Source organism: Limulus polyphemus, unplaced genomic scaffold, assembly GCF_000517525.1.
Source record: "Limulus polyphemus unplaced genomic scaffold, Limulus_polyphemus-2.1.2 Scaffold783, whole genome shotgun sequence".
Lineage (NCBI taxonomy): Eukaryota > Metazoa > Arthropoda > Merostomata > Xiphosura > Limulidae > Limulus > Limulus polyphemus.
Genome location: NW_013666393.1, coordinates 361,333 through 374,447, shown reverse-complemented (window position 1 = coordinate 374,447; position 13,115 = coordinate 361,333). Strand labels below are relative to the sequence as shown.

Here is a 13,115-nt window from a genome sequence, read left to right as displayed (position 1 = left end):
TTCCTCCAACAACTGCTTGTAATTTCTCTTCTTGTTTATTTTGTTGTTAAAACACGCAACAGTGGCAGCTTGGTTGCAACTGCTGTTGTCTCTGTTTTTGTTTCTTTTCTTTTTTTCCTCCAACAACTGCTGTAATCTCTCTACTTGTTTCTTTCCCCGTTCTTCTTGTTTACTTTGCTGGTCTTGTATTGCTGCTATCAAATCTGCTAAGCTGTAGTTTGATTTGCCGCTTCTCGTTTCCATTTTTTTTTCCGTCCCACTCTCTGACACCAATTTGTTACGTCTCCGTTCGTTAGTTAATTTTCCGTAAATTCGTTCCGACGAAACTTTAGCGACAAAAGTCCTTTCTTAAATAAAACTGGTTTATTCTTTTTGAATATAACTTTGCGATACACTTAATTTCAACAGTTGCGCTATAATTCTCAACAAACGTCTCACGGGCTCGACTTCAACAATACTCAGTTCAATTACACATTGTCCCGTCACGTTGTGACCGTATTATATATACCAGACTACCCCCAATCTAGTAGTCTCCCGATAATTCACGAAGGTTCGAGAAGGATGTGGCGTGATAGTAGTCATGTGACCTCACTGACGCTACATTATTAACAGTGAGACAGAGTACAGTGAGGTTTTCTTTCTCCCCGAGCATATTCGATGTGTGGCACATACACTCAATTTAATAGCAAGCAATGATGTAGAAAAGGCTTTGAGCAATGGGATGTTCAAGAAACTGTCCCAATCGGCATTTGCGAAGGCTCAAACGCTTTGGAACAAACAGAGCTGTAGCAGTTGACCTTACAAAACAAGAAGTGGGCAAATGTTTTGTTGTTCCATGCACAATGTGGTGAAATTCGATGTGTTTGTTTGCATGGTGAACATAGTGCCAAAAAAAAAAGAAGAAAGAGGGCTGTCAATGAAGGTGTGATGAGCTGAGCATCACTCGTTTTAATCTTTTGAGTATAAAATTCACCAAAGAATACGTAATGTGCCCTGTAGCATGCATGCTGGATTGTCTTGAAAGTGAAACTAAGGCCTATATTGGACTATTTCTGCCAACACGTACATGTTTGACGAATCTAAAAAATATCTGTGGTAAACTACTCCATACTTGAAAGCCGCTCATTAATGCTTTGATTTCAGGAATTAAGAAGCATTTTGAAGCTGCCTTTGTCAATGAGGATCACGTTCTCGCAGCTACTTCTCACCCATGTTTAAACAAATTGGATTAGCTAGAAAGCTGGGAAATAAACTGTAAAATAAATGATAATTTAAAAATTTTCAGAGAAGATGGAAAGCAGTGGTGATGAAGGTTCAGTAAATGCTGACGTAAGTGATATTTCGTCATTTTCGAGCACCGAGGGAGATGACGAAGAAGACTTCTTGATGTGTTTTAAACAACAAGCAAAATTTTGCAAGAAATGCTTACCAGAGTAGCAACGATTAAATATGTGTTCCTGAGCAAAAAATCATTTACTTCAAAAGATATTGTTACGTCTCTGTTCGTTTGTTAATTTCCGGTATAAATTCTTCCCGAGGAACTTCAGCGATACAAGTCCTTTCTTAAATAAAACTAGTTTATTCTTTCTCAATACAACTTTGCAATACACAGAATTTCCATAGTCGCTTTAACTTAAACATACGCTATAATTCACAACGATTCACGCACTTTACTTTTGGTCACTACCGCTCACTTGACTCAATTATCTGTCTATCTGCAATTCTTCTCCGCTTTATTTGCCGGGCGTATATACTAAAATAGAGGGCGCCTAGAAAAGACTAGAGTTGCCAGGAAAAGTCAAGATCCTTCGAGAATCTCATGACGTGTTACTAGCGTCACGTGACTTCCGCTGTCGACACAATATAGAATCAAGCTTGTTCCCTTCACCAGCTTTGATATCTCTCTTCACTTACTTTAGTATGCCTATTTCATCAAGTGCAGCTGTATAGCGCATTTTCTCAACAGCGAAAGACATTTTAAAGCTAAAAAGAGCTGGATTGACATATAACAATTTCGAGATTAAATGTATATTGATATATTTTGCACGTTACTATTTACTTATGTTTGTAGTGAGGATATGCATATAGAATATGGACCTTCCTGTTTGATTGCGGGAAATTACAGTAACTGTAACGGTATCTTGTTAACTAAGAGAAGAAATATAATGATAAAAAATAAAATATATATTCACACACACTAGCTGGCCACTTCATAACGATTTATACCCAATAACAGGTTGAACCACCTTTTGCCTGAATAACAGCCACAAGACATGGCATGGAATCCACAAGGTGCTGGAAAGTATCCTAAAGGATTTTACCCAATTCAGTCAATAATACTGTAGCACTTTATGGAGTGAGGTAGGAAAAGGATCGTAATGGTAAATTTGTCTTTCAAGTTTATTCCTCACATGCTCAACTGGATCAAGATTCGGAGATTGTAGGGGCCACGGGAGATGTCCAAGTTCTCTGTCATGTTCTTCAAATGATGCATACACAACACAAGCACAGTGGATGGGAATATTTTGATCTTGGAAGTAGCCGTCCACATCATGGTACACATAAAGCAACATAGATACACTTGATTAGAAATTTTGCTTAGGTGCATAACAGATCTTATGCTGAGAGTAAGAAAAGAAATCCAATCTATAGGAATGATATTCTGGTGTTTGATGGCATACTTTAATTTTAAACTAAGAACAAGGAAAGGGTGTTTTGGCAAATTAAGAAGGTACATTTGAAGTTGAAACCAGGAAAATATAGTGCGAGACTTCGCATATTTGGGTTAAGTTTCTATAATTGGAGAGTTGAATCATATATATAGGTAACATTCTGTCGTACGTTTCTGGAGACAAAGATGACAGTCTTAAAATTGAAGCTGTGAATATGTATACTCAAATGGAGTTTCTTGGCCGCACTGCGAACAGGAAAGGAAAGTTCACTGATCCTGTGAAAATCACATGGTTTATGAATTGCCCTACTCTGTAACAGAAAGAGGTATGCAGCTTTCTGGTGTTTCAAAATATAATTGGCTTTGTTGCCAATTTAATCAAGATAGCAACACTGTTGTTGAACCTGATCAGGGCTTATATGCATTTCAGACAGTGATGACTGACCAAGCACTCTAGTCACTAAAAACGTGCTTATTCTCAGAAATATTGTCCATTCATCCTGGATACTGATGCTAGCGATAGAGGAGTCAATGCAATAAGGTATGGTGCAAGTTATAGGAGATAAGTACGTTATATTGAAAAACTGGTAGTTCTTTCTGTATTATTATACATACACATCTTCGCTGTTAGAAAAAAAAAAGCAAAAACAAATCAAAATTTATTTATTACGCTGAAAGGATTACTGGTTTGAATTTCACGCAAAGCTACACAAGGGCTATCTGCACTAGCCATCCCTAATTTAGTAGTGAAAGACTAAAGGGAAGGCAGCTAGTCATCACCACCCACTGTGAACTCTTGTACCAACGAATAGTAGATTGACTGTCACATTATGACGCCCCCATGGCTGAAAGAGCGAGCATTTCTGGTGGGATGGGGTTTTGAACTCACGACCCATACATTGCTGGTCAAGCACCTGGAAGGATTATAAATATTTTAAAAATCTACCAGATTTCAAACCCAATCTATATATTTTAAGTCTAAAAGTGTACAATGCATAAACAACAAGGTCTGGTAATGTTTTGGGCATCAGAAAATTCACTCTAATTTCTATTATATTTTCTGAGAAAAAAAAAAAGGTACACTTATGGAAGTCAGATAACGGAGTAAACCAACTGTAGCTACTTTTAAATAAGTTTATTAAGCTCACTTTGTACTGATTTGTGTGGGATTAGAAATTTCAACCTAAACCACACAGTAGGTTATAGAGCCAGGTCAGATACTCAGGCAACAGTTGGAAGTACCTGCAACTTCTGGTGGCTACTCTTAACCGAACATCAGGATTTAACTGTCACTCTTATAATGCACCCACAGTTTAAAATGTGATGTGTGTCTGGTAGCACCAGGTCTGAAATCTGAGATCCTCAGATCTCCAGTCTGATAAAAAAAACTAGATATACTTGGATCCTGCTTTAAGAGGTAATAAATTGTTTTAACAGGATACTTCAAAGTCATAAATATAATTCAGTACATAAATAACAAGATGGCATTTTGTATCACAAACAATGATTACCAAATACCAATAAATTGTCCCTCACTGGGTATACTACCAGGTGACAAACAAAAAAAAAACAACAATAATAAAAAATATGAATCTCAAAATATTAACAAATGTTTTAACCCCGTAAAAAACTGTTAATTTGCTCAATTATAGTTGTTGCATACTTTATTTGTAAGATAAAATGCACCAAAAATGTTAGTTTTCCCACTTTACAGAAAAGAAAAAAACAATTTTGATAGGTCAGTCACAAAATATACAAGTATGCTATTATAAACACTAACACTGATTTTAACTACTAAGTAAATGCTTTGAAATATTTAAGAGAGTAATCAAGCAGTTAGTAAGCTTTATGTATTGTTTAGGTTTGGAACATAGTATAATTAAGTAGGCAGTAAACTATATTCACTGGTTAAGTTTGGGACATTGTGTAATCATACTGGTAGAAAGTTTTATATATTGTTTAGGTGAGAAACATCAGACGAATTTTTAAAATTTAATAAGTTAAATTTCCAGGTGTTCATAATTTACCCATTTTGTATTATTCTATAATCTCTTGGGTACCAAGATCCTAGCTTGATATAAATCTTTATAATCCTTGATATAAATGAAATAAGAAGAACTCATCTTTAAATATGCTAAAGAATATATACAAGTATATAGGAGAGAGAGAAAGAGAGAAAAAATAACTAAAGTGCCTAAACTGTGAAATATTTTTATGAAACATCAAATTGTCTGATGTACATTAAAAATAAATTTAGTTTATAGGTCAAGCATTCTTACCTTTAACATAAAATATAGATATGGTACTACAAATTTCATAATCGCACACTCAATGTACTCGTAAAAGACAATTTAATGAAATGATTATCATTACAAATTATACAACCCAGTGGAAAAGTACAATATCTGAATTTTAAGAGCACAAAAATACATGGGAATAGTGCATTATTAACACACTGTCCAAGAAATTCTGCACAACAGAAGCAGCTCATTTAGTATTAGAATTAGTAGTGGACACACAAACAAAATAAAATTGAAACAGTACTGAAGAACAGAAAATAAAAGGATATGTATACATGGTCCATTACAAACACCAGTAAGATTGTTTGTTTGTTTTGAATTTCGTGCAAAGCTACACGAGGGCTATCTGCGCTAGCCGTCCCTAATTTAGCAGTGTAAGACTAGAGGGAAGGCAGCTAGTTATCACCACCCACCGCCAACTCTTGGGCTACTCTTTTACCAACGAATAGTGGGATTGACCGTCACATTATAATGCCCCCACGGCTGAAAGGGCGAGCATGTTTGGTGTGACGGTGATTCGAACCCGCAACCCTCAGATTGCGAGTCGAGTGCCTTAACCACCTGGCCTCACCAGTAAGATTACTTATGAAAGAATTACAAAAAAATTAACAATTTCTAATGGAATTGAACCAATGTAGGTTACTTTATATTTCTGAAGAGACAAAATATGGCTTTTTTGGTTACCTCTGAAATATAAAACTGAATAACATTTATTTCAGTTAAAGCTAGAAAGAATTGCAAATTTTAAACTAATTTTCTAGACACACTTTTTTGTACAGCAAGTTAAATGTTTTTGTTCATCTTTTAATACTTTTAAAATAGCTAAAAAAATGAGTGAGATTTATGTTTATTATTTCCATATTATTTTATTTTCATTATCTAGTAAGTAAAAAAATTACACAATGTTAAATAATTAAATATTCATTGTATAAAGAACACACAATCGGTGAAAATATGCTGCAAAAGGCTCGTTTTTATATCTCACAGTTGAATCTAGGTATTTTCCAAAACAAGTAAAAATCAAAACAAAATTGTTACCTATATTTAATTTTTTCACACACACACACACACACATACAAATGCTTGGTTATATGTCATGAGAAAAACTATAAAACAAGAGTACAAAGCTTTGGAAAAACAAACAAATTGATATCTTAATACGTTACTTTTACATAATTTGCATTTAGTATTTTTTATGCTTTCTTTGTTCAAATACTAGTATGAGCTGAATTAATTCTGTGAAAACACCATTTTGAACTTAGGTTAAACCCTGAAACTCATTTCTCTCATGACTCTCGTTCAAAAAAAATAAATATCATGTACATCAAACTTTTATTTTATAACATAAAAGCAGTAGAAAATAATTTTCTGTTAACCTAAGTACAAATATTTTGCACTTAAAACTATGTGCCAAGATTTAGCACTCATTTTTAGAACAAGTTTTTAGAAAAAATGGTTCCTAATAATTATTTCATGATTTAAACTACTGAACACTAATGAGCTTATATATGAACTTTTTCCACTAAAATTATTAAATTATCATTTGGACATTTGACTTTCCACTTTTGTGTGAAGAGTTAATTTGGTGGGTGTGGTGGCTGGTCGCACTAGAGGTGGGGGTTGATGAAGCACATTCTTTGGAGGAGTGGATCTGTAAATAATTTATAAAGAATTAGATTTTGTATTCTAAATACTGATTTAAAAGACTGAATTTTCATATTCAATATTTTTAAAAATTAAAAATCTTGAGCTGTTAATTTTTAAAAGGAAGAAAGACTATCAGCTCTCACTACATATTTCTGTATAAAACTGTTAAACCCTCATATTTCAGCAAATTTTTTGCTGCAAATTATTGTCATTAAAATAGATAAAAATGAGCAAATCCAAGTAAGTTACTAAAGTACATTTTGAATAGCTAACTAAGCTACCTCTAATGGTACACAATTTAATACATATTAGTCTAATAAACTAACTCTTTGACTATGGGGCTGGGTGCATTGCACCCAGTAAGTAACCATGAGTGTAGTCAAACTACAACTTTTGATAATGTAGATGTATATTCACGAAATTTTGCATATTAACAGTAAATGTTACAAGGTTTTTGTACACAAAACATCATGTTTGTAAAATAAGTATTAAGGTTTTTAATTAAAGATTTGCCCGTGAACGTTTTCTTTCAGAATGTTCGCTATTCAACATGGAAAGTAATTTTCATTTGCGTAATCTCTATAACCTCCTAGATGACTATCAAACATTTTTTTAAAAGAAAAACTTTATATGTTATCTGTTATTTTCTCTACCTTAACTCTGTATGGGACTGGTTAATTTGACTGACCTCATAACCACCATAAAAAATTAGGAGATAAATCTAAATGATCCTTTTTTCATTCTATAATGACTGAAAATTCCAACATGAAACCACAAATATTTATTCTAAATAGCTGAAATCTTGTAATGATGTACATAATATATTAATTTTTTGTTATATTGACCTTTGAACTGCGTCCAATTAATAATACTGCCATAGAAGTAGAAATCACATGGCACTCATTACCCTATTGAATAGCATAAAACTGGCCTTTACAAAGTACAAATGTCTTACTCTTCTTAGCGTTAGTACTAGCATACCAGTATTTAGCAAAATAATCACATTTCAGTTGTTGTACATTACATATGTACATATATTATTACTGTTTACAAATAAATTCTTAAATTTCGGTTATTTTTCTTAAAACATAGAACATTAAATAAAAAAAAAGAAAACAACGATCTCTATTATTTATGATGTTATGAAGTTTTTGTATTCGTGTGTCATACTTCAAAAGCCTCATCAAACATTGCACGTGGAGGATGTAAAAAATAATTTTTGTAGCATTTATATATGCATTTTGAAATAACAAAAAATTCTAAATTACTATACTGATACCACAAAATTCCACTGTAATTTATCAGGTTTCCTAATTAAGCTGGGTCTAAAAAATCTCATTTCTAAAAATCATGTCACATTGATCACTACTCTTCAAGCTCTGTAATAGTAATGATGGCTTTATCCACAAAAATACTTCAGGAAGACTGACAAAATTATATAGTTCAAAATGAGTACCTTCTATCAGTTATAAACATGTTGGTATAACCACTGTGGTGGATTCACTAAATATAATGATATCTCAGTGAATAGAAAAGGTAAGAGGATCTTATTTTATATTCTAGCTTGTCAATATTGGTAATTTGTGTTCCTAATTTGTTAAAAACTGTTGACTTTACACTTTATGATGCCCACAATACAATTTGAGCAAATACAGAAGACAATTTACCATGTGACACACAAAAAAAAATCTATATTTTTCAATATGCCAGGTTTTTATGTATGTGTGGATATGATTCTTTACAGTAGGTGCCTGTTACTTGTAGGCAATAAATTTTAACAACAGACAAACAGCACACAGTCCACTGTTTTAAAATAATATATCAACAGGCCCCTCATGAGCCAGTGGGGGACAATTTTTGTAAAAAACAAAACAAAAACTATCCATTCCAGTTTTTCTTAATTTGAGCTGAAATTAATTGGCTAAAAAGAAGGCATTTCCTGCATTCTTTTAGTGTTTGGGCTGCGAAAAGTGATTTGAAGTGGTGATTAAAATCCGTCAGTGCATCACGAGCTTAACAGGCGAGCACAAGAAGCATGGAAGTCTCCAAATGATACGCAGAGGTATTCAGGAACTGTTTAGAATCACCTTGGTAGATATTGTGCAGCAAACCAAGTACAATATTATGCCTGTAGCTGCTTTCAAAGTGTTCCAGTCTGCTCACCCTACTGCTGACTATCGTGATGCATCAACCCTCCCTACCAAATCACAGGTGAAATCATTTGTATTTCAATTGAAAGCTAAACATTAATAAGTGATAGCAGATAAAAGGTTGGCAATTGCTTAATTAATGATGCTGAGAATGTGGCTTTATTGATATATACTGAATTTACTTCCAGTGGGTAGACCTTAGTACTAGCTAGTGTGGAGACTTGAGGATGTTGTATTTCACTTAAAAATTTATCAATTAACAAATGAAAACTTCTTTCGAAGTTGCCTTGAAAAGATAAGTCTAAAACTACCCTCTTTTAATATTCAACAAATTGTAGTGTAAAGACACCTGAGGGGCATGTTAAAACAAGTCAAACATATCTACAAATGTTTGTTACACAGTTAATTACAACAGTTGTATCCAAAGCTTTAAGTAACTGTCTGTTTTCATCAAAGTCCACATAGGCTGGTTCAGTTACTTGAGAACACAATTGACAAGACAAATAATTCTTCTATACTCTGTTGTTATAATACAGTCTGTGATTATTACAGTTAAAAAAATGCCACTATATACTCTTTATAGCTATGCTCAGAAACACACAGTCTAGATCCATCTAACTTTATAACTAACCCGAACTATATTTTGTATGCATATATATAACCTGACCGAGGCCTAGAACTTTCTACACACCACGAGATTATGATGTAATAATACTCAATAAAAAGAACAAGAAAAACTTAGCTAAACTCACAAACACACAGTCCAGGTCTATCTAACTTTATAACCAACTCGAACTACATTTTGTACGCGTATTTATAACCTGACTGAGGCTTAGAACTTTCTACTCACTATGAGAGTATGATGTAATAATATTCAATAAAAAGAACAAGAAAAACTTAGAAGGTTCTAGTAACATGACAATAATACAACAAGTGCCAATTCAAAACCATGGATCTACACAATGTATGATTCATACTGTTATGTAAACAAGCCTGCAATAAATTATTGCTTCTAAAAATAACTAAATCTAACACTCACACTATATTAAATTAAAATTTGAGATTTTTGAGACTAGGAAAAAAGTATATTTAATCTCAACTTGGAAATCACTTAGCACTTGGACTAGTATATAGAAACATCATATATATATATATTCACAGACAAATCTTCATTAAAAAAATCTGATTTTTTCCTGCACAAAAGGCTTGTAATGTTTACTAAAAGTCTGCCAAGTTTTGTGAAGAAACCCTACATGTATTATAAGCTATATTACGAAAACTATAACGAGTACAAAAGTGGTTACGTGGTTGGTTCATTTGACCAACCTCATTGCGAGAGTTAATAAGTGTGTTGTTTACAAGTAAGACTCTTTGGAGCTATAAAGAAGTACAAGTTTTAACATTTTTAAAATTTTCTTTGCAAATTACGCTAAATAAATATTACAAAATAAATTTAAATTCTCAAACATTTTTGAGTAAACAAAAATATAAGTTAAGATTATTATATTCACTTAAATTTTGAAATGTGATATGCAGGTATACACTTGACACCTGAAAAGTGCTAACAAATCTGGACAAGGTTATTGTGTTAATGAACATCTGCATGTATGAACAGCAGCAGTCCTGAAATATCTTACCTAGGTGGCAGCTGAGGAATACTTGAAAGGTAAGGTTTAGAAACAGGCTGTACTGGTGCTAAGAGTTCAGACGGTCTCACAAGTGGAGGTGGGGGTCCACTAATTGCACCATTATTGGTGGGGGGCGTCTGGACAGGTAAATCTGGAGAGGTAGTTCCTTTCTGTTCAATATCCATCTTAAAACAGAGAACCACAGGCTCAATTAAATAAGAGTAAATTAGTAATATTAGTGAATTGTATTTGTCAGAACTTACTTGTAAAGTAAAATCAAACTGTACACAGTCCCAGCTAGATATCATTCTTCACTAGCACAGTTTTAATTACATTTCTTAACAAGTATTTATATAAATATCAATTTTAAACATTTCATTGTACTATACTACAGACTATACTGTATAAGTTGACAGCAATAGTTACAGTTAGTAATATCGTAGAGAAAGTGAAAAAAAACAAAAACTTTTAACTGAGAAAAATTATTGATATTCACTTAGGAGGTTTTCAGGGTTATGTAAATGAAATGTGAAAACTATAAGTTATAAAAAAGTATTTTTTATACTCCTGTTGTTTTGTTGGTTACGTGAGAAGCTACTTGGGTATGGACCTGCAAACTTAGTGTTAAAGGGAGTAAGTAGGTACTTAAAAGAATTACTAATTAAATACTTGCAAGTTCAAAAACTATTCTCAAAAAGTATAAGTAAATTGTGATTAGGTAGATACCTTACCCATGATATAAATATTAAACTTCATTACATAATGATGGGAGCCAATAATATACCTTTATATACAGTTAAAAGTATGTAGCTATTTTCTAAATATTATTTTTGTACCCATACCTTCACATACACAGTGACATTTTTGTGTACATGTAAAGTGGGGATAGAACAGACCTAGTATAATCAAGTAATTATCATAACCCACATGTATAAAATAAAGAATAAATCAGGAACCTTTTCATCCTTATCCTGATCATCACTGATGATCCCATGCTCAGCCTCATACTCCTTGATCACTGCATCAAGATTAAATCGACGACGATAGTTAGCAAAGAAGTTACGAACATGAGCCTCATTCTTATTTCCTATAACTTCAGCTATAGCTTTGAAGTCTTTCCCATACTTTCTAACTCCTAAAAATAAAAATTTCGAAACATGCTATAAATATTAGAGTTCCTTAAACAATCCATTTATATCCTTGTTTCCAGTTTTGAAAAGAATTATTGTACATTAAAGAAACTTTAGTCAATTTAATACCCTGACAAAATATTTTATATCGAGTTCCAAAAAATTATTTTAAGTCTTCTCTATGCCAAAAAGTCATCTATAATTTCAAGGTCACCACAGAAAAATTCGTTGGACTTTTCCTGATGATTGCCTGTTTTTCTCAATTATTAATACTCTTCAGTCACTCCTCATGACCATGCCTTCACCACCACACATTGTTAGATATTCACAACTGTTTCCATTTAAGTTTAGTGCGAAAGTTATGATTTACATAGTTATATAGCATGAGTGCTACATTTAGTTATTTTTAGAAGCAATAGTTTATTGCAAACGTTTTTACTTAACTGTTTACAAACCATACGTTGTGTAGTTCAACTCTTGTGACTGTTATATTATTGCATCATGTAACTGGAACTTTCAAAGTTTTCTCATTGATTGAGTATTATTGTTATTGCATCATAATATCTAGTAGTGTGTGAAATGTTCTAGACCTCTGTCAGGGTATAAATATGTGTTGGAAACTTAGTTCAATATAAATCTAGACTGAGTTTAGCCATAAAGAGCATATAGTGGTGATTTTTAAAGTGAAATTATCACAGATTGTATTGTAATAACAAAGTAGAGAATAATTAATCGTCTTGTTAATTGTGTTCTAAAGTAATTGAACCAGACTGTGTGCACTGTGTGACAAAAAAAAAAGATACAATTATTTAACTCCTTTCTTATGGGCACCTTTTTCTGTGCATGTCACAAGATTTTACTTAATTACATTTAAAATGTAATTAAGCTAATCTGGTTTTAATTCCTTTATTTCAAAAGAAACCTTCAAGAAAAAAATCCTAAAATTTGGTTTTATTCTATCGAGATCTGCAAGTTCACAAAACATTAAATTTGTGTCTTTGTAGTTTGAACAGTTGTTGACTCACACTAATCTTCCATATATAGAAATGATCTAGGTTAATTGCTCTGTTTACACATTCTTCTTTCAAGCTCCTTAGGGCACATTTGGAGAAAGGGGAAATTAATCTATCTGAACTCTTGATAGATGCCACAAACACTTTCTACACATAAAGTTGTGATTTCTCAGCCAATTATACTTAGTTGAGCTAGATGTTTATAACCATTGGAAAGAGCACTTTTTGAACTATGTTCTCTTAACTGTTAACTTAAAATTGACACAAAGAATTATTCAAAAAACTAGTCAAATTGCGTTTAACACTGCTTTGTCCTTGACTCTTTAGCATTATTTCTCAACGAGAAATATGTTGGTTAGATAGACAGTTGCATTGTATTTAGGTATATTTGAAAGGTTAAATAATTGTTTTTATATAAGCCAATGTCTCCTCGGTTGACACGGAATAGTGTAATACGTGAATGCCACCACATCATGCTGAGAACTAAAGTTCTTCTGCCTACTATACAGTAACATTGGCCGGGGATGCCCATTGACGTGTGTTGTGATAAATAACAATGCTAAAGGACAGGAAAGG

At 32.8% G+C, this 13,115-nt stretch overlaps 1 protein-coding gene across 2 annotated transcripts in view; it reads right to left on the bottom strand.

The window, feature by feature from the left end:
- Nucleotides 1-5,823: 5,823 nt before the first annotated feature.
- LOC106460508 (REST corepressor 1-like) overlaps nt 5,824-13,115 on the bottom strand; it is a 54,209-nt gene continuing 46,917 nt past the window's right edge. For both annotated transcript variants that reach the window (XM_022387261.1, XM_013920219.2), the window contains exons 12-14: nt 11,353-11,531; nt 10,406-10,581; nt 5,824-6,622 (exon numbers count right to left, since the gene is read on the bottom strand). In XM_022387261.1, coding sequence (XP_022242969.1) covers nt 6,511-6,622; nt 10,406-10,581; nt 11,353-11,531 — 467 coding nt within the window. In that variant the 3' untranslated portion in view covers nt 5,824-6,510. The remainder of the gene's footprint in view (nt 6,623-10,405; nt 10,582-11,352; nt 11,532-13,115) is intronic.